Raw genomic sequence first — 27,155 nt, 5'->3', positions numbered from 1 at the left:
CTGGTTAAAGAAGCACTGCAGGATCATTTAGACAAGACTTCAGTTATAGCTCGGACACAGCATGGTTTTGTTAAGGGGAAGTCTTGCCTGACCAATTTGATTGGATACTATGATGCAGTCACAAAAGAACTGGATGCAGGGAATAGCTTTGATATTATATACTTGGATCTTAGAAATGCTTTTAATACTGTTCCACATGGAAGACTGCTACACAAATTGGAGCAGTGTGACATTGGAGGCAAATTGCTGCTATGGATAAAGGGGTGGTTGAGGGGGAGAAGACAGAGAGTGGTAATCAATGGACACTGCTCATCGTGGACTAATGTTATTAGTGGAGTCCCTCAGGGCTCAGTGTTGGGTCCATTATTGTTTTCTGTATTTATAAATGATATTGATGATGGTATATCAAGCTTAATGTCCAAGTTTGCAGACGATACAAAGGTTGGCAGGGTTGTCAAGGACACTACTGACACTATGCTGCTGCAACAGGATCTGGAAAGGTTGAGCAGATGGGCTGAGAGGTGGCAAATGAACTTTAACATTGACAAATGTAAAGTACTACACATGGGAAACAGCAACCCCAGAGCAACGTATCAACTCTGTGGTACTACACTGACAGTGGTAGAGAATGAAAGGGACTTGGGGGTGGTTGTGCAGGCAGATATGAAGTTCTCTGAGCAGTGCAGATGGGCTGCAAGAGTAGCTCATGGAGTATTGTCAATGATATACAGGAATTTTTTCCAGCAGGGATAAGGAGGTGATTATTCCCTTGTATAAGGCAATGGTCAGGCCACACATAGAGTACTGTATACAGGTCTGGAGGCCTCATTTCAAGAAAGATGTAGAGCTGCTGGAACGAGTATAGAGAAGGGCAACAAGATTAGTGAATGGAACAAAGGGGTGCTCTTACGAAGAAAGGCTTAAGTTTTGCAAATTACAGTGTCTGGAGACTAGGCACCAGCGAGGTGATCTGATAGAGGTGTATAAAGCCTTGAATGGTTTGAGCATGCTCAATGCTGATGGGATTCTTCCTCTCGCTCAGAATAATCACCTGAGAGGGCATAAATTCAAATTGAGGAAAGACAGATGTAGGATAGACGTGCGGAAATTTGCCTTTAGCCAGCGGGTGGTTGGTTGGTGGAACAGACTTCCATCCCTTGTAGTGGAGGTTGATAGCCTAAATAAGTTTAAGGCTCAGCTGGACAGGTATTTTGAACGAACAGAGGGGTGAAGTGGAAGTGGGTTTTTTTTTTTTTTTTTTTTTTTTTTGGCTGATGCTGCATAAGCTTGCTTTCTTGCATCAAATGCCTCTACTAATGCTAATGCTAAATGCTAATGCTAAATAGATGATTTTTTTCTTTTTAACTTCTGGAACACTGTTCTGGCAGAAAAAAAAAAAAAAAAAACGTGAATTTAAAGCACCATCTCTGTGTGTTGTAGCATGTTTTCAGTCTATTTGAGGGATGCAGATAAACCAACATAAGTCAAAGCAAAAATGGGTGACTTTCGATAGGTCTATTTTTTTATTTTCTTAATGTACATAAACAATATTTTTATACAGACTAAATTCAAAAAATAGCAAGGGCTTAATTTTTCAGTACTCACCTTGATCGATCTGCAATTGTTATGGTTTGAATGGCAAGAGGTGACTAACTTTAAGGTGATTGGTTCTTAAATTAAGGGGTGGGTAAATATTATAAATGTTTTCCATGTTTGGCATATATCTGCTACCCCTGAATTACTAAGAACTTTACTACAGAAAAGAACAGCCATCTATTCTTTTCAGTAGTGTGTCACCTGTGCACTACGCCATTCAACCAATTTATTAGTGAAAAACTAATTCATTCAACCATCATTTCGATATAATATAAAATCTAAAAAAATTTGGAGAGGTCCTGTTCTAGAGGAATTATTACACACTTACTTTTAGCCTTTTTTGTAGGAGGTTGCAGGGGTGAATTAATTCCACTGGATGAATCATACCCTCTTTTAATTCCACTAGATGAATCATGCTCTCTTTTAATTCCACTGGATGAATCATGCTCTCTTTTAATTCCACTGGATGAATCATGCTCTCTTTTAATTCCACTGAATGAATCATGCTCTTTTTTAATTCCACTGAATGAATCATGCTCTCTTTTAATTCCACTGGATGAATCATGCTCTCTTTTACTTAAACTCTGTTTAAAACCATTTTTCTGTGGAGATTTATGAATACTTGTATGTGAATTAGAACTATGCTGTTTAGGTTTATCAAAATTTAGATCTTGTGCTTCATTTTCCTTCTTTAATGGAGGTGATTTCTACAATAAATAAATTTACATATAAAATTCTAAGATTAAAATATTTTTAATTTGAGACTGACAAATTCTGAAAATAATAATACACAGAAGATGCAATGTGTAGTATGATCAACAAGTAATGAGGCTAATTTATAATAAAATACTCCATTACTGGTATATATTAATGTTTTTTTAAATACTGACATTTGTTATTGGATTCAAGAAAAGAGAGTGTTTGTACTTCAATTGATATAATAAATACAATGAACTTTATTCTTTAAATACAACTGAAACATATGTCCCCATTCTAGTTTTAACTTTTTTGTAGCAGGCTGCAGAGATAAATTCATTCCACTGGGTAAATAATGCTCTCTTTTACTTAAACTGTTTAAAACCATTTTTCTGTGGTAATTTATAAATACTCCTTTACTGGTATAAATTACTGGTATTATTTACTGGATTACTGGTATAAATATATAAATATATTAGTGTTTTTAAATGCTTACATTTTTTACTGGATTCAAGAAAAGAGATTTCAACTAACAATGCTACCCACTGATGAAACAGTTCTAGAATTTTCTTTGAAATAGTAATAGGAATACTCATTACATTCATTTAGCAATGTGAATGTGGAAAATCTTTCTTTTCATCGAATTTTTGAAACTAGAAAGGGAAAAGAATTCACAAGGTACCACATCAAGATATAAGACAGATAATCAAGCTGTGTTCTCTCCTTTTTTATTAAAAATGCATTGCAAGCTGATGCATTCTCAACATGGTGAAGAATCCATTTGGCTGGTCAAAGACATCTCTTTTCAAATTAAATCTCCCTGCTCCTTTACTAAAATTTAATATGCCAGACATACGGTGTAAAGTTAGATATCTATTGCATACAGATTTTTTTGTATCACTAGAAAATTTTTCACATTCAAGTACAAGTCCTTCATCATGTTTTTTGTATAGCATTTCCTTTACTCTTAATGGCATGAAGTTGTGATCCATCCGTTTCGAGATAATTTCTTTCACTGAGACTAAGACATCTAGCACTTCTACAGCTGAGTTACTTTCCCTTTCAATCTGTTGTATGTGTGTATGGAATACACTCATAAGTGATTGCATGAACCAAAGTTGAATCTCACTAAATCCATTTTCAAAGAACCTTTTAATAGTAGTAGTAGTGCCATGTGATGCAAGAAAGCAAATGTATGAGCTTATCAGCATCAGAAAAAAAAAAAAAAAAAAAATCACACCATTCCCTCCAAATGCCTGTCTATTTCATCCTTAAATTTATTCAACCTATCAACTTCCACAACGACAGATGGAAGTTTGTTCCAGCAATTAACCACCCGCTGGCTAAAGGCAAATTTCCGCACATCCAATCTACATCTGTCTTTTCTTAATTTGAATTTATGCCCCCTTAGGTTCGTAATCTGAACAAGTGGAAGGATCCCATCAGAATTCAGCGTGCTGAACCCATTCAAGGCCTTATACACCTCAATCAGATCACCGCGCAGGTGCCTAGTCTCCAGCCACTGCAATTTGCAGAACTTAAGCCTCTCTTGATAAGAGGATCCCTTCATTCCCCTCACTAATCTTGTTGCCCTTCTCTGTACACGCTCAAGTAAATCTACATACTTCCTAAAATGAGGCCTCCAGACCTGTACGCAGTACTCAAGGCGTGGCCTGACCATTGCCTTATACAGAGGGATAATCACCTCCTTTTCCATGCTAGCAAAATTCCTATATATCATTGACAAAACCCCATGACCTGCCCTGGCAGCCTGTCTCCATTGCTCAGAAAACTTCATATCTGCCTGCACAATTACTCCCAGGTCTTTTTCATTTTCTACCACCTTAAGTGTAGTACCACACAGTTGGTACGTTTCTCTGGGGTTACTTCTACCCATATGCAGTACTTTGCATTTGTCAAGGTTAAACTTCAGTTGCCACTTCTTAGCCCATCTGCCCAAATTATCTAGATCCTGTTGCAGTAGCACACTGCCATTACTGTCATTAACAACCCTGCCAACCTTTGTATCATCTGCAAACTTCGACACTAAGCCTGATATTCCTTCATCATTATCATTGATAAATATACAAAACAACAGTGGACCCAACACCGAACCCTGTGGGACTCCACTAATAACATTAGTCCAAGAAGAGCAGCACCCATTGATTACTACCCTCTGTCTTCTCCCACTTAACCATCCTTTTATCCATTGTAGCAACTTACCCTTAATACCATTCTGCTCCAATTTGTACAATAGTCTTCCATGCGCAACAGTGTCAAAAGCTTTCCTGAAATCCAAATATATGATATCAAAATTATTTTTGCATCCAGTTCCTTTGTAACCACATCATAATATCCTATCAAATTTGTCAGACAAGACTTTCCCTTAACAAACCCATGCTGTGTCTGAATTATTGCTGCAGTCTTGTCTAGATGATCCTGCAATGCATCTTTAACCAGCGACTCCATTATTTTACCCGGAACAGAAGTTAAACTAACTGGTCTGTAATTACCCGTGTCACCCTTCGATCCCCCTTTGTGAATTGGGGATACATTTGCACATCTCCAGTCCGTGGGAACCTCCCCTGAGTCCAAGGATGCTCTCATAATTATGGCTAACGGTTTGCTTAGTTGCTTTGCCGCCTCCTTTAATATAACTGGATAGATCCCATCCTCCCCAGGTGCTTTTCTTATGTTTAACTTCAACAATTTCTCTTCCACTTTGCTCTCAGTTATTACAAAATCATTAAGTATCCTGCTACAATTTGATAACCTTCTGCCATTGTCAAACCTTAATAATTCCTCACGTGTGAATGTAGATGCAAAATACTCATTCAGTTTGTTTGCTATCTGAGCAGGTTCATCAACAGTCGAACCATCTATGTCAAGTGGACCAATAAGATTCATCCCCTTCCTTTTAGAGTTTATATTAGTAAAGAAATCCTTGCTGTTTTTCTTAGCATCTTTTGCCAAGGATTTCTCGTAATCTGCCTTCGCCTGCCTAACCTCCTTTGTAACTTGGTTACAGATCAACTTGTAGCTATCATAGGCTTCTGTGTCACGTGTTAATTTGTATGCATCCCATGCATTTTTCTTCTCTGTTACGAGTCTCATTAGTTCATTTGACAACCATTTAGGCCTAAACCTTGAACAATATTTCTTAATAGGTATGAAACTTTTAGTAGCATCCATGATTAATTCCTTGAATGCTTCCCACTTAGAATTTACTGTTGGTAACATCGTCAGTTGATCCCACTGTACAGAATTTAAAAACTGTCGGAGACCACTGTACTCGCCTTTACGGAAGCAAAAACCCTTTCCTTTACCCCTGATGGTAATTAAATCTTTAAGTAAATCCCACGTCAGTACACTGTGATCACTGCCACCTAGTGATTCTTTTATCTGCAAATTCCTAATACATGAATGATCACTGCTGATAACCAGATCAAGAGTATTACTTCCTCTGGTTGCCTCTCGAACATGCTGCTGCAGAAAACAATCATCCAATAAATCCACAAAAGTCTGACTAGTGTGTGAGTGACCAACCCACAAGTTCCAGTCAATATCTGGGAAGTTGAAATCCCCCATTATAAGACATTCCGATTTACTAGCCCACTCTATTTCTCTGTACAATTGTTCATTGTACTCGTTCGAGTCATTAGGCCTATAACACACTCCTACTCTTATTTTTGCTTTCGCAGTGCTTATGTCACACCAAACTGACTCAACAGTGCACTGTTCATCTATATCAACTGGATGCACTTCTTTTGATTTTATGTTTTTCTTAACTAACAGCATAACACCTCCTCCCTTCCTATCCTTTCTATACACATTGTACTCCCCAAATTCCAGTTCGGCATTCCTTATATCAGTGTGACACCATGTCTCTGATATTCCAACAATATCCGCCTTGGATGTCTTGACCAACACTTCAAATTCATCAAATTTATTTACTATACTTCTAGCATTTGTATACATGCAAGCATACATGCTCCTACTCCTATTCTTTGTTACCCTAACACATCCCATATACCCACCCGTTCCACGATGACCACCACCCGTCCCTGAAACCCCCAACACCCCACGCTCCAGGTCGCTACTTATTCTAATAGAAGTTGTGCAAGAATCACCTTCACCTCTGCCTACAGCTACTGTTAAACTATTAGTCCTTGTATCCCCCCAAGCTATCAGTTTTCCGACCCACCTAACACTGCCTCGAAAGCATCAGCAAATATTCTTGCACCCTTTCTATTTAAGTGTATCCCATCCCTGTAGAAGCAGTCTCTCCTGTTAACAAGTACAGTCCAGGCTGAAAAAAATTCTATCCCTTGAGCCTTGCACAATCTTTCCAGGGCCGAATTGATCGACAAGGCTCTCATCATATACTCCCTCCTATCGTGTCTGGGCAGAATTGCAGACACTTTCAAATTCAACCCTATTTCACGGCTTTTTTTCAACAGTGACCTGTACTTGTTAAGCAATTCTGCCGGTCTCCTACTCTTGATATCATTAGTGCCAACGTGTACAACTATATCACCTTTTGTGCCCTTAAAAGATGATATCTGCTCTACAACGTCATCAACCTTTGCCCCTGGCAGACATACCCTGGTCCTGTTCCACCTATCCTTTTTACAAAGGATGTTTCCCGTTTCCCTGACAATAGAGTCACCAACAACTACTAGTTCCTGAGGGACCAGCGCATTCTGCCTTGGGGGTTGCCGCTGTGTTGCGTGATGACCAAGTGCAAGCTCTGGCGTTGATGTGGGCAGCTGAGAGCCTGATGGGCCCCTCAATTTAGATCTTTTGAGGGCATCCACCCTGTCCTTCAAACTCTCATATAGGCCCATAACAACGCTGAGTTGTCGCCTGATTTCCTTACACTCCTTACATCGCGCACACACAAAGACATCCCCCATGGCAATATCATGTTCCGTTCCAGATAGTTCGGCAAACATTTCACAAGTTGCACATTTTTTTAGGCTGTGATGCGTTGGAGAATTGCCCCCCTTAATTCTCCCCCGAGTCACAGCACTCCTGCCACTTTGTGCCCGTTGCTTTGCTGCTCTAGTTTGGGGCATGATACTTTAAATTAATAAAATCAATAAATTAAATTAATTAAATGTCAATACTACGCTATCTAATAGAAACAGTGAAGCGTATTACTGTTTCTATAATTATACGTTATAGCTACATAGCTACCTCAATTAAAAATTTGAATTTCCTATCACTGCCTAAAACAATGCCTGCAATATTCGAACGAATAACGGTTTTATAAAGTATTACGTATATCTACAAAAACTGTTTATATATATTAAAATAAAAATAACCAGCGTAATTAAAACTATAAGACTACGTATTAAGTACAATATAAAATAACAATTATGCAAATAAAAAGCAAACACTTATCGTTTTTTTTCAGAGCCTGTAACTCGCAGCTGTATTTTCTTAATCACAATGGGAGGTTTTTCTTGGGACAGAAAATAAGCCTGTAAAGCTGGAAACATATCTATGAGCCTTGTGATGCTTGGAATTAATGAAAGCCATTTCGTCTTGCTGTGAGAAAGGAGCTGTCTACATTCAATCTCAACAAACTCACAGTATTCCTTAAGCTCTTCGGTCCGAACTGTATAATTATGAAAATACTGGTAAATTTTAAAAACAATCAACATCAACTTCCCAAAGTTCTGCGGCATTCTGAAGACAATAGTTCAAAATATGTGCAGGGCAGCCCACTCCAATCAAAGTCTTGTTATGCAACAATTTCTTTAATTTTGCAAAGACATTATTCCCTTCTTCATTTCGTCTGTCTTCCAAACATTGTATTGCAATTGTCCCCAGTGAATGCAATACACTTTTCACACAAACCATTTTTTTCAAGAGTTTCTTTAACATACGTAGAAATAGTATCTGCAGTCTTGTTAGGCATCTTCTGTAATTCAATTAATTTTGTTTGTAACCCTCCTTCATTTACATCAAAATACTGAATAATTAATGGGAAGATTTTTTCAGAACCATGATTACTTTCATCAGTTGAGACCCCACAGTATGCAATTTTATTTTCTTTTAAAGTTTTTACAGTAACATTAAGAGAATGATTTGCAAGTACAAAGTTTACAATGGCTTCTGTCTTGGTTCTAGCGAAGGAAAATCTTTTTGCTATCTCAGAATCAAAAAATACATTTTTTAATATGACAGTTGTGCAATCCATTGATTTGTAACTACTATGATGTTTAACAGTGTGAAAAGCAAAGCAGACAGATCATATTCTATTTTACCGACAGCTTTGACAAAAAAATCTGTAACCTTTCCGAAGAGGCCTCACCTTGAACTGCTTTCTTGTGCTTCTCAGTTTCAATGTGATGCTTCAAATCACCAACCCCTTTATTGGCTACTGAAACATATGTCCCCATTCTGCAAACTTTACATTCGGCTTCCCATTCCTCTCGGCAAGATACAAAACATGGAAATTTGTTTTTCATCTCTTCTGTAAACATGCACTTCCATTTAGGTATTTTAGGGGAAGTATAGTCTTTATAATATTAATTTTTATAATTGAAATAATAAATATTTTTTATTGTAAGCAGTGAAGCATAAATTAATAATTATTTTATTAATAAAATAATCACAATTTTATTAAGTTGTGAATGTAAAACTTATGTTTTACATTCACAACTAAACTAGCCTAATTGCAGAAAAGTACCTACAGGTATAAAGATGGATAATAAATATTTTTGTAATTAACGTGAAAAACAGTATTTTAAAAAAAGGTAAACTTTGGTATTAAATAAACTAGTGTCTGCCTCTTGATTGGATCATTGATAAGTATACCAAATTTAGTCGACAGTATGCAACTTTCGATCAATTTGGTGTGCACACAGCTCAAATCCATGTTTTCATATGCTGCATTCAATTTCTAGAGAAAACAGTCCCTCTAACTGTCAATATTTATTCGACATGCTGGAATTCCTGTAATTTATATATATTTTTCTAGCACACCATCTGATCTTCACGCGTTATCTACTCTCTAAACCAAAATATTGTATTGCTAGACTATATAAAATTTATATGTACGTAAATTCTGAAGCAGGCGTGGATTGGTAACAATCTCAATGCACCAAACTGAGCATCGTCGGGGTCTTCCGCCTAATTGTCAACATGGAAATTCGAATTGAAGAATCGTCTCCTATTCAGAAAAAGATTCTGTATAACGTAACTCAGTAGTTTTCATCGATCTTGCATAAAAAAATGGTGTATAATATAAAAATCTGGACATTTAGACAAATTTATAAAAATCCACCCGGACAAAAATTTTAAACAAAAAATCCGGACAAATCCGGTTAAAAGAGGACGGATGGTAACCCTAATATATATAGTATTCTAGGTATATAACTAAAATATAATCATATCAACTGATTTTAGTGTCGAAATTTCAAAAAAAATAATAAAAAAAAAATACAAATTATCTGTTTTTTTAAACAACCTAATTTAAAAATTAATCCAATGTTTGTTAACATTAGCATACGATGCAAGAACGCAAGCTTATACAGCATCAGCCAAAAAAAAAAAAAAACTCATTTCACTCATCCATTCTCTCCAAAAGTCTGTCCAGTTTTTCCTTGAATCTACAACAACAGATGGAAGTTTGTTCCCAATCAACCACCCACTGGATAAAGGCAAATTTCCACACATCAATCAACTCTGTTTCCTCAATTTGAATTTATGCCCCCCTCAGGTGCGCAATCTGAGCAAGAGGAAGAATCCCATCAGCATTGAGCTTGCTCAAACCATTCAAGGCCTTATACAACTCAATCATATCACCTCCCAGGTGCCTAGTCTCCAGAGCTGCAATTTGCAGTACTTAAGCCTTTCATGGTAAGAGTAACCCTATGTTGCCTTCTCTGTACTGGTTCCAGCAGCTGTACATTCTTCCTAAAATGAGGCCTCCAGACCTGTATGCAGTACTAAAGGTGTGGCCTGATCATTGCCTTATACAAAGAGATAATGATCGCCTTATCATTGCTAGCAAAATTCCTGTATATCATTGACAAGAACCCATGACCTGCTCTGGCAGCCTGTCAGCACTGCTCAGAAACCTTCATATCTGACTGCACAATTATCCCCCATGTCTGTATCATTCTCCACTACCCTGAGAGTAGTATCGCACAGTTGGTATATTACTCCGTGGTTACTGCTACCTATATGCAGTACTTAGTATTTTTCATTGTTAATCTTCATTTGTCATTACAGTCATTAAGAACCCTGCCAACCTCTGTATCATCTATAAATTGTTACATTAAGCCTGATACACCTTCATCGATATCATTGATAAATATAGAAAACAACAATGGGCCCAACACCGAACCTCAGGGGACTCCACTAATAACATTAGTACACAAAGAGCAGTGTCTATTAATTACCACCCTCTGTCTTCTCTCACTCAACTATCCCTTTATCCATAGCAGCAATTTGCCCTTAATGCCATACTGCTCCAGTTTGTACAGTAGTCTTCCATACGCAACAGTATCAAAAGCTTTCCTGAAATCCAAGTATATGATATCAAAATTATTTTTTGTAGCCAGTTCCTTTGTAACCACCGCATAGTATCCAATCAAACTGGTCAGGCAAGATTTTCTCTTAAAAAACCCATGCTGTGTCTGATCTATAACTGCAGTCTTGCCTAGATGATCCGGCAATGCTTCTTTAACCAGTGACTCCATTATTTTCCCCAGCACAGAAGTTAATCTAACAGGTTTGTAATTACTATGTCACCCTTTGATCCCCCTTTGTGAATTGGGGATACATTTGCACATCTCCAGTCCATGGGGAACTCCCTTGAATCCAAGGATAATATCATAATTATGACTAAGGGTTTGCTTACTTCCTTTAGTATAACTGGATAGATTCTCATCAAAATTACTTATGTAAATTGACAAGGTTTTCCTAATGCCCTTGTGCAAATGTAAACAATTATACTGATAAAAAAGAAATGCAATCTTTAGAAAGTAACAGTTCACATTTTTCTGTACTACTTGTGGTTTAATTACTATTTGCATGTTATAGCTCTATTTAGTAAGAAATTCACTTAGTTCTGAGTGTAGCAACCTGTGTTATCTACTTTGAATACTGATTACCTCTATATTTGTCCTTCAGTCTTTATAAAAAGAATATTTCAGGACTATTTTGTTTTAAGTTGTAATTTTGATATATGCAATTTAAATGATATAAAAGATATTACTTACTTTGAACAATTTAGATGTACTCCAATTAAGTTTTGATGCCAACCCTGCAGTTTTAGCAGCAGCCAAAGATAATGATTCTCTTATAGCAGCTGGACCTTAATAAATAGAAAAGAAATCCATAAAATAACAAAATAAAGATAAAACAAATAATAATCATTAAATTATAAATACATTAAATTATCTATATATAAAAGAATATTTTGGAAAATAGTGCTTTTTCACGTGCACACGTTTTGCTTTCCGCAAAGTGAGGCTAACTGAAATTGCGTCATACTACAACAAAGTGATTGACATGTCTGTCTCAAAGACAACAACTAGGCACATCACTCTTAAATTAAGCTGCATATACCACGGCAATGACTCATTACCTGATAGCATTTAGTAGCGTTATGACATCACACAATGTTGACAGTTCGGCTATTGTTAATTGTGGAGTTTAATTTTCAGTGTTTTTAATTTTAGAATTCTACATGTCTCAAGGCAACGATTCAATTTTTTCAAAAGTTTCTTCAGCTATTAGCAATGTTGCTAATAATGGCAGTAATAGAAAAGAAAAAGATCGTATCAGAAAGGCTGAAAGAAAAGAAAATATCTTGAAGAGTATGAAGCAGCACGTAAAAATCTTGTTATCAAAGAAAACCAAGTGATTATAATAAGTTGAAGGCTTCCCAATTAAGAAAGAAAAGATATGAAACCAGCAAAAAAAAATTAATCACAAATTATTGATAGCTCTACTGAAACTCCAATCGTTGATAAAAAGGAAAAAAATCGTGAAAAATAATAAAGTGGTAAAGGACGAAAATGATAAAATAGAGATTACTGAAAATATTCGCAGTTCAGGAAATTTAATACATGACGTTTTTGAAAGTATCGAAACTCCTTTGGTAGAAAAGTTTTTAGCCACAACAAATAATACTGTTCGCTGAATGAAAAAATTTTATCCAAAATTAAGATTCCGGGAGAACCGAAAATAGTTTATTCATCAGACCAAATTAAGCCAGATAGTTTTAATGCTGAAGAATATAACCCACCCACACCCGAAACACTTTATTCTCTGGAGCCTTCAGGTTTACCTCCGCATAAATTATTATTAAAGGTAAATGTAATAATTATGGTTTTAAGAAACTTAGATATAAAAAATGACTACATGTAGAGGAAATAAGGAAGAAATGTTTGGTTTGTGAACACGCCAGAGGTGACAGAGCTGGATCGAAAACATATATTCCACGGATTCATATGTATTCAAATGAAGGGGAATATAACTTCATTTTTCAACGAATACAGTTTCCTGTGAAATTGACTTTAACTTTAAGTATGACAACAAAAGTCATACTTAAAGGTCAAACATTATCTATGGTTGGTGTTGACTTAACATTACTATGTTTTTCACATGGACAATAGTATGTTGCATTAAGTAGAGTGAAGGCAGCTAAAAATCTCTTTGTATTAACGGAAAACAAATCAAAATTGGACAAGAAATGTTGTTTATAATCAAATGTATAAATGATGGTTTTGTTATTAATTTGTTTTTAGATAATAGTTTTTAGACTACAAAATGTGTTATTACATGGATGTGAGATTTGGACCTTAACTGAAAGAAAAAAATAAATAAACTACTGGCCGTTGAAATGGATTTTTGGCAAAGATCGGCAAGAAAGTCTAGGACTAAAAAAGTTAGAAATGACGTGATAAGGAATATAATGAATGTTCAAAAAACCATCATTCATAAAACAGTGGAGAAAAGATTGGAGTGGTTTGGCCATGTGAAGAGAATGGAGGACAACAGATTACCCAGAGAAGCCATGGAATGGATGCCATGGAGAAGTTAAAAGAGAGGAAGACCAAGAAGGACGTGGATAGAAGGTGTGAGAGCAGCCATGAATAGAACAGGACTGGTGGATGGAGATTGAGAAGATAGAAGAAAATGGAAAAAAAGAATAAGGGAATGACTTTTCGATGTTGGGTTGAGGAGAACCGCTGTAATAACGGAATAAATCCTAAGAAGAAAGAGATAATAAAATAATATAATATAATTTTTTTACATCTTTTGGTTATTAGAAGGGGATGTGGGGGGTTCTCCCCCACAAAAAAAATAAAAATAATTAAATATTAAAGGACTGTGGGGGTTTCTCTGCACTAAAAAAAATTAAAATATAAAAAAAACACAAGTCAGAGGGAAGCAAAGTGACATGCTGCCTTGTAAAAAAAATAAATAATAAATTATAAAAATGAAAACAGAAAGAATAAAACTATAATACAATGAGTAAGACATAAGAAACAATTTAAATTAGGAAAAAAAAAAAAAAATTCTATCAGAACAAAGTACACATGTTGTAGTAGGGTTTTAGGAGCAACAGCGACTAAGGCCATATTGCTCCGTTTATATTGTCTGTCAGTGTTCTAACGTTGATTTTCTGTTTTCTGGACAAAAAACCCTAGTTTCCAGGATAAAACACCATGTTACCCTTGCCTGAGACTTACTAGCTCAGCCAAGTTGTGAAAAAGGACCATAAAAAGTCCTCCTGTCATCAATGGGACTTGAACTCATGTCTTTTTCAACCAGCGTGCTGAGGATAGTGATTATACCAACTGTGCTACCCAAAAGGGCAAATACAGATGAAGGTTTTTAGAAGTGACTCAAGACAAGAATTTTTAAATTTACATCCCTATGGATAAAGGAATGGCTAAGTGGTGGGAGAAAAAGTGATTATAAATAGACACTACTCTTCATGAACTAATGTGTTGAGTAGGATTCTATGGGGGTCAGTGCTGGGACCCTCCATGGTTTCGATATTTATTAATGATAATGATGTAAGTATTTCAAATTTAATGTTTGCTAATGATACAAAGTAGGCAAAGTGGTTAATGCTAGCAATCAATAAAAAAAAATAAATAAAGTGCAGCCATTAGTATTAGTATTAGTAACGGCCGCATGGTGCAAGAAAGCCTATGGCTTATGCTGCACCAGCCAAAAAAAAAAAAAAAATCCGAACAAAACAATGATAAAAACAAAAAAATAAATAAATAAATAAAATAAATAACTAAATAATAATAATTAATAAATAAAAATATATATATATATAAATAAAATAAAATATAAATAAAAAGGAAATTAAACCTATCATCCTATGCGCTTCCCTTACCCGAAAGTACTATCCAGATGACCTTTGAATTTCCCCAAACTGTCGGCCTCTACCACCCATGAAGGCAACTTATTCCAGTAATTTATAACTCGCTGGCTAAAATAAAACTTCCTGCAGTCCAATCTAAACATTTCCCCCCGAACTTGAATTTATGTCCCCTAGTTCTAGCATCATTTATAATCTTGAAAATTTTGTCCTCATTCATTTTACTGATGCCTCTCAGAGCCTTAAACACCTCAATCAAATCTCCTCTAAGGTGTCTAGTTTCCAAACTCTGCAACCCACATATTCGAAGTCTTTCTTCATAAGGACGCCCTTTTGCCGATCTCACCAGGCGAGTTACCCTTCTTTGCACCCTTTCAAGAAGCTCGATGTCTTTCTTTAGGTGCGGTCTCCATACTTGAACACAGTATTCCAAGTGTGGTCTAACATAAGCCTTATATAATGGGATTATCACGTCCCTATCTCTACTTGCAAAAGTTTGATAGATCATCGATAGGACACCATGGGCCTTCCTTGCAACCTGTTTACAATGCTCAGAGAATTTCATGTCTGACCGTATCGTAACACCCAAGTCCCTTTCCTCCAGTACTGGGTTTAGTTGAACTCCACCAAGTGAATAAGTTTTTTTGGGATTACTGTTTCCCAGGTGTAATACCTTACACTTTGTTGGATTAAAGCACAGCTGCCATTTTTCTGACTATTCTTGAAGTCTATCTAGGTCTCTCTGAAGAAGCTCAGCTTGACAGTGATCATTAACTACTCTACCAATTTTAACGTCATCTGCAAATTTAGACATCACGCCCTCTATCCCTTCATCAATGTCGTTTATGAAAATTAAAAACAACAGTTGTCCTAATACTGATCCTTGGGGAACCCAACTTCTTACATCAACCCAATCTGAGGAATAGCCATTTATCACAACCCTCTGCCTCCTGCCCTGAAGCCATCCTTCTATCCATCTAAGGATTTTCCCAGTGATTCCAACCTGTTCCAGCTTATAAAGCAACCGCTCATGTGGGACTGAGTCAAAAGCTTTGCTGAAATCTAAATAAACAATGTTGAAATTATTCCCTAAATCCAGCTCGTGAGTGACCCTTTCGAAATAGCGAACCAGATTTGTTAAACATGATTTTCCCTTTACAAAACCATGCTGAGTATCCTTGAGAATTTCAATTCGATCCAAATGATCCTGAATTCCACCCTTGATCATTGCCTCCATGATTTTCCCTACTACTGAAGTCAGACTGACAGGTCGATAATTTCCAACTTCACTTTTAGAGCCACCCTTATGTATGGGAGATACATTATCAACCCACTGCAGGATGGAAGCCTCCTCAACAATTCATGCTGAGGGAAATGGACCATAATCTGCCACGCTGGTCCAGTGCAGGTTGGCAGATCGACCATATTCAGCAGTCAGGGGCTTGAACCCCGGTCTACTCAAAAAGCGTGTGCTACTGCACTCCCGCTCATGACCACTCGGCTACGGAGACCACACTCAATATGCTACTTCAAAAAGATCTAGATAAACTAAGTAAGCGGGTAGAAAATAGCAAATGAAGTTTATGAGATATCATATCTTTCCCTGAAACAATAGCTCTTGCCCTAGAATGCAAGATACTATCTTGTGCTGTGCCAGAGATTTTCCACTACCTGTGAAAGCATTGCCTATTGTCAAAACTGTACGATAAATCTGAAGTTCACCATGCCCTAATCTACCAGGAGATGCAAACAGTTTTGGCAGAGGGTAATTATATATATCCATCTCCTGATAAGCTCAACAGGGACGATTGGGTTACATCCTTCCAGGAGATGGCATAATATACACTTGACTACATACAACCACTTATTGTGTGGGGGGAAGGTCGGAGAAATTGTGACTCTTTTCTCAAGGGTTGGAGAAATTATGATTCACTCTTCCACAGTATATTGAAGTAAAGCAATCAGCTTGTGATCTGATATGAAAGGTGTTTCTGTGGGATCAGAGAAATTATGACTCTCTTCTCCACGGAACACTGAAGTAATGCAATTAGCTCATGATATGAAAGGCATTTCTGATGGAATGGTGACTAGGCAAATACTTGAACTTAGAATTAGATCGCGATGGTTAGAGTTTCGTGCTGGTTCATTGTTAACAATTTTAACATTTGCTGGGAAGAGACTGAGTGTTAGCCTTTGTAAAAGATTGCTCGTGCAACTGTGGTGGAAGATTAAAATTGTGACAATGTAGATGGTTAGCAGATGGGTCCTTTTGATACTGTTGCACATAAAACACTGCTGTACAAACTGAAGCAATGTGGCATTAAGGGCAAGTTACTGTTGTGGATAAAGGGATGGATAAATGGAAGAACACAAGAGTGATTATCAATGGGCACTGCTCTTCTTGGACTAACATTATTGTTGGTGAATTTCCCCAGGGTTCAACGCTGGGTCCATTGTTATTTTCAATATTTATCAATGATATTGATAAATATTGTCTAATTATATGGCTTAATGTCTAATTCTGAAGATGATACAAAGTTTGGCAGGGTTGTTAACGGCTGTCATCAGGATGAACTACTGCAACAAGACCTAGGAAAATTGGGTTGATGGGCAGAAAAATGGCAGTTGAAGTTTAACATTGACAAATGCAAGGTACTGCAATATGGGTGGCAGTAATGCTTGAGTAACTTATAAACTGTGTAGTACTATATTCAGGGTGGTGAAAAAGACCTGGGGGTAACTGAGCAGTCAGACATAAAATTCTCTGAGCAGTGCAGACATGCTGCCAGGATAGCTCATGGGGTTTTGTCAATGATATACAGAAACTGCTAACAGGGATAAAGGGTGATTATCCCTTTGTATAAGGCCATGATTAAGCTGCATCTCGTATACAAGTTTGGAGGCCTCACTTTAGGAAAGATTTGCTGGAATGTTTGCAGAGCAGGGAAACTAGATTGGTGAAGGTCAAATGACACTGTCTTGAGAGCAGGTACCTGGAAGGAAGACCTGCTTGAGGTGTTTAAGGCCTCAACTAGATTAAGTAAGCTGAATGTAAATGGTATTCATCCACGTGCTGAGAGGCAATGATAAAGCGTGAAATCTAGAGACATTTAGATATAAATGGCATTCTTAATGAAATACAACATTAGCAAAGGCACATGATGCAAGAAAGCAAGCTTATATAGCATCAGCCAAAAAAAAAAAAAAAACCCTTATTTCACCCATCCACTCGCTCCAAACATTTGTCAAGTTCTGCTTTGAATCTGTTTAAGCTATCAACTTCTACAACGACAGATGGAAGTTTGTTCCAGCAATCAACCACCCACTGGCTAAATGCAAACTTCTGCACATCTATCCTACAACCGTCTTTCCTCAATTTGAATTTATGCCCTCAGGCAATTATTATAAGCAAGAGGAAGAATTCCATCAGCATTGAGCATGCTCAAACCATTCAAGGCTTTATACACCTCAATCAGATCACCTCACAGGTGCCTAAGTCTCCAGACACTGTAATTTGTAAAAACTTAAGCCTTTCTTCATAAGAGCAATCCTTTGTTCCATTCACTAATCTTGTTGTCCTTCTCTGTACTACTGCTCTACATCCTTCTTACAATGAGGCCTCCACACTTGTATACAGTACTCAAGGTGTGGCCTGACCATTGCCTTCTACAAGGGAATAATAACCTCCTTATCCCTGCTAGAAAAATTGCTGTATATCATTGACAAGACAAAATGCATTTGTCATGCATGCACACCATGACAAGACACGATGCATGACAAAACACCATGCATCTGCACTGCTCAGAAAACTTCATATCGACCTGCACAATAACCCCCAGGTCCTTTTCATTCTCTACCACTGTCAGTGTAGTACCACACAGTTGAAACGTTACTCTGGAGTTACTGCTTCCCATATGTAGTATTTTACATTTGTCAATGTTAAACTTCATTTACCACCTCTCAGCCCATCTGCTCAACTTTTCTAGATCCTGTTGCAGCAGTGTACTGTCATTAGTGTCATTAACAACCTTGCCACCCTTCGTATCGTCTGCAAACTTGGACATTAAGCCTGATATACCATCATCAATATCATTTATAAATACAAATACAGAAAACAACAATAGACCCAACACTGAACTCTGAGGGACTCCACTAATAACATTAGTCCATGAAAAGAAGTGTCCATTGATTACCACTATGTCTTCTCCCACTCAACCATCCCTTTATCCATAGCAGCAATTTGCCTCCAATGCCACACTGCTCCAATTTGTGCAGCAGTCTTCCATGTACAACAGTATCAAAGGCCTTTCTAAGATCCAAATATATGATATCGAAGTTATTCTTTGCATCTGGTTCCTTTGTGACTACATCATAGTATCCAATCAAATTGGTCAGACAAGACTTCCCCTTAACAAACCCACGCTGTGTTCGAGCTATAACTGAGGTCTTCTCTATATGGTCCTGCAATGCTTCTTTAACCAGTGCCTCCATTAATTTCCTGGGAACAGAAGTTAAATTAACAAGTCTGTAATTACCTTTGTCTTCCTTTGATCCTCCTTTGTGGATTGGGGTCACATTTGCACATCTCCAGTGCATGGGTACCTTCCCTGAGTCCAGCGAAGCTGTCATAATTATGGCTAAGGGTTTCCTTACTTCCTTCACCGCCTCCTTTAATATAACTGGATAGATTCCATCCAACCCAGGTGCCTTTCTTATGTTTATCTTCAACAATTTCTCCTCCACTTTACTCTCAGTTATTACAAGATTATCTAGCTTACTGCCAGAGTTTAATACACCTCTGGCATTCGCCTCCATGAATAACCCCTCATGTGTGAATGTAGATGCAAAATACTCATTTAGTTTGTTAGCTTCCTGAGCAGGATCATCAACAGTTGAACCATCGATATCCAGTTGACCAATCTGATTCATCCCTTTCTTTCTAGAGTTTACATAAGTAAAGAACTCTTTGCTGTTTTTCTTTCCATCCTTTGCCAAAGATTTCTCATAATCTGCTTTCGCCTGCCTAACCTCCTTTGTGACTTGGTTACAGACCAGCTTATATCTATCATAGGCTTCTGCGTCACCTGTTATTTTATATGTATCCCATGAATTTTTCTTCTCTGTCTAATTAGTTCATCTGACATCCATTTAGGCCTAAATCTTGTACAATATATCTTAGTTGGCACGAAACGCCTAGTAGCTTCCAAGATGAATTCTTTGAATGCTATCCATTTTGAATTTGCTGTTGGTAATATCTTCAGTTGGTCCCACCGAACAGAAATTAAATACTGTCTCAGACCACTGTAGTCACCTTTACAAAAGCAAAAACCCTTCCCTTTACCCTTGATTGTAGTTACCTCTTTGAGTAAATCCCACTTCAGCACGGTGTGATCACTGCCACCTAGTGGTTCCTTTATCTGCAGATTCGTAATGCATGAAGAATCACTATTGATAATCAGATCAAGAGAATTACTCCCTCTAGTTGCCTCCCGAACATGCTGCTGAAGAAAACAATCATCCAATAAATCCACAAAAGCCTTGCTAGTGTATGAGTGGCCAACCCACAAATTCCAGTCAATCTCTAGGAAATTAAAATCCCCCATTATAAGACACTCTGATTTACTGGCCCACTCTATTTCTCTGCACAATTGCTCATTATACTCATCAGATTCATTAGGCCTATAACAAACACGCCTACTCTCATTTTTCCTTTCTCAGTGCTTATGTCACACCAAACAGACTCAACATTGCATTGTCCACCAACATCAATTGGATGCATTTGCTTAGATTTTATGTTTTTTAACTAACTGCATACCCCCTCCTCCCTTTCCTGTCTATCCTTTCTGTACACACTGTACTCCCCAAATTCCAATTCTGCACTGCTTACGTCTGTGTGACACCACATCTCTGATATCCTAACAATATCTGCCTTTGATGTCTTGACTATCACTTCAAGCTCATCAAATTTATTAACTATACTCCTAGCATTGGTGTATATGCAAGTATACATGCACCTGTTTCTACTCTTAGTTACTCTAACACAGCCCATGTATTTACTTGTTCCACTATGACTCCCAGCAGTCTTGGAAATCCCCATTGCCTTGCTTTCCAGGCTGCTGCTCAATTGCATTTTAATAGAAGCAGTGCAAGAATCACTTTCACCTCTGCCAGCAGCTACAGTTAATCATCCCCCCCCAAGCTAGCAGTTTTCCGATCCACCTAACTCTGCCTCGATAGCATCAGCAAATATTCTTGCACCATTTCTATTTAAGTGTATCCCATCCCTGTACAAGCAGCCTCTCCTGTTAACAAGCACAGACCATGCTGAGAAAAATTCGGCCCCTTGAACCTTGCACAATCTCTCCAGTGCTGAATTGATCGACAAGGTTCTCATCATATACATATCAACATGGTTTTGTTAAGGGGAAAATCATGTAGACATTTAGCTTCTTGAAATGGTCCAAAGACGGAGAACTCACGTGGTGAGATCAGCAAAAGGACAACTGCACGAGGAAGACTTAGATTATGTGGACTACAGAACTTGGCAACCAGGCACCTTAAAGGGGGACCTGATTGAGCTTTACAAGGCTCTGGGAGTAGTTAGTAAAATGAATGAAGGCAGAATTTTCACTGTTACAAAAACCTGGAGGCCATAAATTCAAAGTATAAGAAGAGGTTTAGACTAAATTGCAGGAAATTTTTTTTTAGACAGCAAATCATTGATTACTGGAACAAGTTGCCTCTGCAAGTATTTGAGAAAAGTTTGAATTTCTTCAAACTTTTCTCAACTACCTCAGCTGACAGTTTGAAGAAATTCAAAGGTCAACTGGACAGTTACTTATGTGAGGAGAGAAGCACATAATTTTTTTTAATTTTTATTTTTGGTAGAATCTTTTGAAGGAAAGCCTGTGGATTCCTAGCACTATGTGGCTAATGCTAACATAAATTTCATAGACTTAAAAAGACACCAAAAAAACTGAGAAAATTAAATCAGAACACTGAAAATTGTAGAGGTACATTTTTTTCATCAGTTCACTCACTACAATTAAAATATATAAAAAAATAAAAAAGGCTGCTCACTTAATTTCACTAATAATGGTTAAAATTCTAAATAAATTCTGAAACAAGAAAATAAATAATAATAATAATGTACAGTGGATTTCGTTATTTGGGACAAGTGCACTTTGGGCCGATTAAGGGCTGCCCCAATTATGCGAAGTTAACATTAGCATTAGTAGAGGCATACGGTGCAAAAAAGCAAGCTTATGCAGCAACAGCCAAGAAAAAAAAAAAAAAAAAAAAACCCCGCTCCCATTTCACCCCTCTGTTCGTTCCAAATACCTGTCCAGCTCAGCCTTAAGGGTTACTCTAGGGTTACTGCTTCCCATATGTAGTACTTTACATTTGTCAATGTTAAACTTCATTTGCCACTCCTCAGCACATCTGCTCAACGTTTCTAGATCCTGTTGCAGCAGCATATCATCATTAGTGCCATTAACAACCCTGCCGACCTTCATATCATCTGCAAACTTGGACATTAAGCCTGATATACCATCATCAATATCATTTATAAATACAGAAAACAACAATGGACCCAACACTGAACCCTGAGGGACTCCACTAATAACATTAGTCCACGAAGAGCAGTGTCCATTGATTACCAATTTCTGTCTTTTCCCACTCAACCATCTCTTTATCCATAGCAGCAATTTGCCTCTAATGCAGTACTGATCCAGTTTGTGCAGCAGTCTTCTATGTGCAACAGTATCAAAAGCTTTTCTAAGATACAAATATATAATATCAAAGCTATTCCCTGCATCCACTTCCTTTGTGACCACATCATAGTATCCAATCAAATTGATCAGACAAGACTTCACCTTAACAAAACCATGCTGTGTCCGAGCTATAACTGAAGTCTTGTGTAGATGATTCTGCAGTGCTTCTTTAACCTTTGCTGCCTCCTTTAAACTTCCTTTGCTGCCTTCTTTAATATAACTGGATAGATCCCATCCATCCCGGGTGCCTTTTTTATGTTTATCTTCAACAATTTCTCCTCCACTTTCCTCTCAGTTATTACAGAATCATCTAGCTCGCTGCCAGAGTTTAATTTACCTGTGGCATTCCCCTCCCTGAATAACTCCTCATGTGTGAATGTAGATGCAAAATACTCATTTAGTTTGTTAGCCAACTGATCAGAAGTATCAACAGTTGAACCATCAATATCCAGTGAACCAATTTGATTCATCCTTTTCCTTCTAGAGTTTACATAGGTAAAGAATTCTTTGCTGTTTTTCTTTGAATCCTTTGCCAAAGATTTCTCATAATCTACCTTTGCCTGCCTAATCTCATTTGTGACTTGGTTACAGATCAGCTTATATCTATCACAGGCTTCCACGTCACCCATTAATTTATATGTATCCCAACTATTTTTCTTCTCTGCCACATGTCTCATTACTTCATCTGACATCCATTTACGCCTAAATGGATGTCAGATGAAGAAACATTTGAACAATATTTCTTAGTTGGTATGTAAAGCCTATTCAACTCTAGCAGAAAGCTAGAGAATCTTGTAATAACTGAGAGTAAAGTGGAGGAGAAACTGTTGAAGATAAACACAAGAAAGGCACCCGGGGTGGATGGGATCTATCCAGTTATATTAAAGGAGGCAGCAAAGGAAGTAAGCAAACCCTTAGCCATAATTATGAGAGTTTCCTTGGACTCAGGGGAGGTACCCACAGACTGGAGATGTGCAAATGTCACCCCAATTCACAAAGGAGGATCAAAGGTTGACACAAGTAATTATAGACCTATGAGTTTAACTTCTCTTCCAGGAAAATTAATGGAGGCACTAGTTAAAGAAGCACTAGACAAGACTTCAGCTATAGCTCGCACACAGCATGGTTTTGTTAAGGGGAAGTCTTGCCTGACCAATTTGATTGGATACTATGATGCAGTCAAAAAAGAACTGGATGCAGGGAATAACTTTGATATTATATACTTGGATCTTAGAAAGGCTTTTGATACTGTTGCACATGGAAGACTGCTGCACAAATTGGAGCAGTGTGGCATTGGAGGCAAATTGCTGCTGTGGATAAAGGGGTGGCTGAGGGGGAGAAGACAGAGAGTGGTAATCAATGGACACTGCTCGTCGTGGACTAATGTTATTAGTGGAGTTCCTCAGGGCTCAGTGTTGGGTCCATTATTGTTTTCTGTATTCATAAATGATATTGATGATGGTATATCAAGCTTAATGTCGAAGTTTGCAGACGATACAAAGGTAGGCAGGGTTGTCAAGGACACTACTGACACTATGCTGCTGCAACAGGATCTGGAAAGGTTGAGCAGATGGACTGAGAGGTGGCAAATGAAGTTTAACATTGACAAATGTAAAGTACTACACATGGGAAACAGCAACCCCAGGACACTACTGATACAACTCTGTGGTACTACACTGATAGTGGTAGAGAATGAAAGGGACCTGGGGGTGGTTGTGCAGGCAGATATGAAGTTCTCTGAGCAGTGCAGATGGGCTGCAAGAGTAGCTCATGGTGTATTGTCAATGATATATAGGAATTTTTCTAGCAGGGATAAGGTGATTATTCCCTTGTATAAGGCAATGGTCAGGCCACACCTAGAGTACTGTATACAGGTCTGGAGGCCTCATTTCAAGAAGGATGTAGAGATGCTGGAATGAGTACAGAGAAGGGCAACAAGATTAGTGAATGGAACAAAGGGGTGCTCTTACGAAGGAAGGCTTAAGTTTTGCAAATTACAGTGTCTGGAGACTAGGCACTGGCGAGGTGTACAAAGCCTTGAATGGTTTGAGCATGCTCAATGCTGATGGGATTCTTCCTCTCGCTCAGAATAATCACCTGAGAGGGCATAAATTCAAATTGAGGAAAGACAGATGTAGGATAGACTTGCGGAAATTTGCCTTTAGCCAGCGGGTGGTTGGTTGGTGGAACAGACTTCCATCCCTTGTTGTGGAAGTTGATAGCCTAAATAAGTTTAAGGCTCAGCTGGACAGGTATTTTGAACGAACAGAGGGGTGAAGTGGTTTTTTTTTTTTTTGGCTGATGCTGCATAAGCTTGCTTTCTTGCATCAAATGCCTCTACTAATGCTAATGCTTAGTAGCGTCCACGATTAATTCTTTGAATTCCTTCCATTTTGAATTTGCTGCTGGTAACATCATCAGTTGGCTCCACCGTATAGAATTTAAATACTGTCTCAGACCTCCGTAGCCGCCTTTACGAAAGCAAAAACCCTTTCCTTTGCCCCGATGGTAGTTACCTCTTTCAGTAAATCCCACTTCAGCACACTGTGATCACCGTGGAATTTGTGGGTTGGTCATTCACACAGTTGGTGAATGACCAAGACAGTGTGTGAATGACCAACCCACAAATTCTAGGAATTCTAGCAATCTGGGAAATTAAAATCTCACATTATAAGACACTGATTTACTGGCCCACTCTATATCCCTGTACAGTTTTTTATTATACTCATCGGAGTCATTAGGCCTATAACACACTCCTACTCTCAATTTTGATCCCCCAGTGCCTATGTCACACCAAACTGACTGAACACTGCACTGTCCAGCGATGTCGACTGGCTGCACTTCCTTAGATTTTATGTGTTTCTTAACTAATAGCATAACCCATCCTCCCTTCCTATTCTGTCTGTCCTTCCTGTACACATTGTACTCCCCAAATTCATTCCAGTTCTGCATTCCTTATATCTGTGTGACACCACATCTCTGATTTCCCAACAATATATGCCTTTGATGTTTTGACCAACACCTCAAATTCATCAAATTTATTTACCAAAACTCCTACCATTGGTGTATATGCAAGTATACATGCATCTATTCCTATTCTTAGCTACCCTAACACAACCCAACCCATGTGTTTACTTGTACTGCAATAACTCCCAGGAGTCTCTGAAATATCCTGCATCTTGTTTTCCAGGTTGCTGCTCATTCCAATAGAAGTAGTGCAAGAATCACTTTCACTTCTGGCAGCGGCTACAATTAATCTATTAGTCCATGTATCCCGCCAAGCTAGCAGTTTTCCGACCCACCTAATACAGCCTTGATAGCATCAGCAAATATTCTTGCACCCTTTCTATTTAAGTGTATCCCATCCCTGCAGAAGCAGTCTCTCCTGTTAACAAGCAGTGTTAGTGCGAAGCCGTGTTATATTAGTACTGTGTTGTGCGAGGATTGCTGAAATTTATCAATTGTGTTAGAGCGAAACCGTGTTGTAGAAGCACTGTGTTATACAGGGGTTGCCTGTACATTTAAGTGATTCGAATTGGATTTTTGAAATTTGTTTCTATAAAGTGGCTGATTCTACTAACCAGTGATCATGTTAAACGGCACCTACTTATTTCACTTTACAATGGGCTTACAATTGTCTCTGACCAGCCCATGTGGTCTGGTTAGAGACAATCGGGGGTAATTTGAAAGGCTGAAGTCTCCTGCCACGATGAAACAGCATGTTGTCCCAATTAAGCAAAGAAAACTTGCCTATTTTCTCTATTAGGTTCTGTTCTTTAAGATTTGTCCCAAATAAACGGCTGCTCCAATTAACCGGAATCCACTGTATATGAAAGCTAATTTAGAAAAGAAAAGTTAACAATACATAAAAGATCTTAAAATAAATAAATATACATATATATATATATATTCTAAATACTTGTAACTGGATCTTTCATTTCATTTCTTTTAGCAAACCAACTACCAACAGATGGAACATCCTCATCATCTTCACTCTTCAGCGTAAAAGCACCCAAAACTGACATTTTCTGTAAAAACAAAAATACTGAACATTACCACAGTGCAGTAAATGACCAGAAATAGCATTATAATATTAGCAGGAATATTGTATACGAAAAAATAAGTTAAAATAAACATACCCAGACTTCCTGGTCTTGAGCTGTTCAAAGATGGTCAGAGAAGTGGCTGCTATGTTTTAATGCAGCTAAATGAAAGGGATTACATTTGGGGAATAGCAACTATGCTTTGCCTATCACAAAGATTATCCAAGATGCTTTTAATATTCAAGGATGTGCTGGTTGAAAGGTGTTAATGGGCATGGAAATTGACATAGAAGGGTACTTGCATATTGATGTTTATTTTTAATAAGTACTGTACTGTACTGTATGAATGGGTAGGGCACACATTATTAAGTATTGTTTTATTACGCACAACAATGCATAATGTTTAATACAAGTTATTTATTAAATAATACATTCTACACAAAGTTACTATTAAGAATTGGATATCAATGCTCAATTTAAAACAATTTAAAATACAATGCCCAATAAAAAAATTTTAAATAAAACAATACTTAGTAATAGTAGTATTCACCAAATATTGCAAGGAAACCATAAGCTTTTGCTGCACTGGCAAAAAAAAAAAAAAAAAAAAAACAAGTAAGAAAATACAAATTATATGCATCCCTCCTTATATAGGTAACTATCCAGTTGACCTTCAAA

General features: G+C 37.6%; 1 protein-coding gene across 1 annotated transcript in view; it reads right to left on the bottom strand.

Moving 5' to 3' along the window:
* LOC150080070 (DNA repair protein XRCC1-like) overlaps positions 1–27,155 on the bottom strand; it is a 179,056-nt gene that overhangs the window by 114,004 nt on the left and 37,897 nt on the right. The window contains exons 5-7 of the mRNA XM_090381651.1: positions 26,354–26,462; positions 11,532–11,626; positions 1,925–2,303 (exon numbers count right to left, since the gene is read on the bottom strand). Of these exons, the coding sequence (XP_090237777.1) occupies positions 1,925–2,303; positions 11,532–11,626; positions 26,354–26,462 (583 nt within the window). The remainder of the gene's footprint in view (positions 1–1,924; positions 2,304–11,531; positions 11,627–26,353; positions 26,463–27,155) is intronic.

The sequence above is a fragment of the Mastigoproctus giganteus genome, chromosome 9 (genome assembly GCF_048544385.1).
Source record: "Mastigoproctus giganteus isolate SK-2022 chromosome 9, ASM4854438v1, whole genome shotgun sequence".
NCBI lineage: Eukaryota > Metazoa > Arthropoda > Arachnida > Uropygi > Thelyphonidae > Mastigoproctus > Mastigoproctus giganteus.
This window is presented reverse-complemented; position numbering and strand designations above follow the sequence as displayed.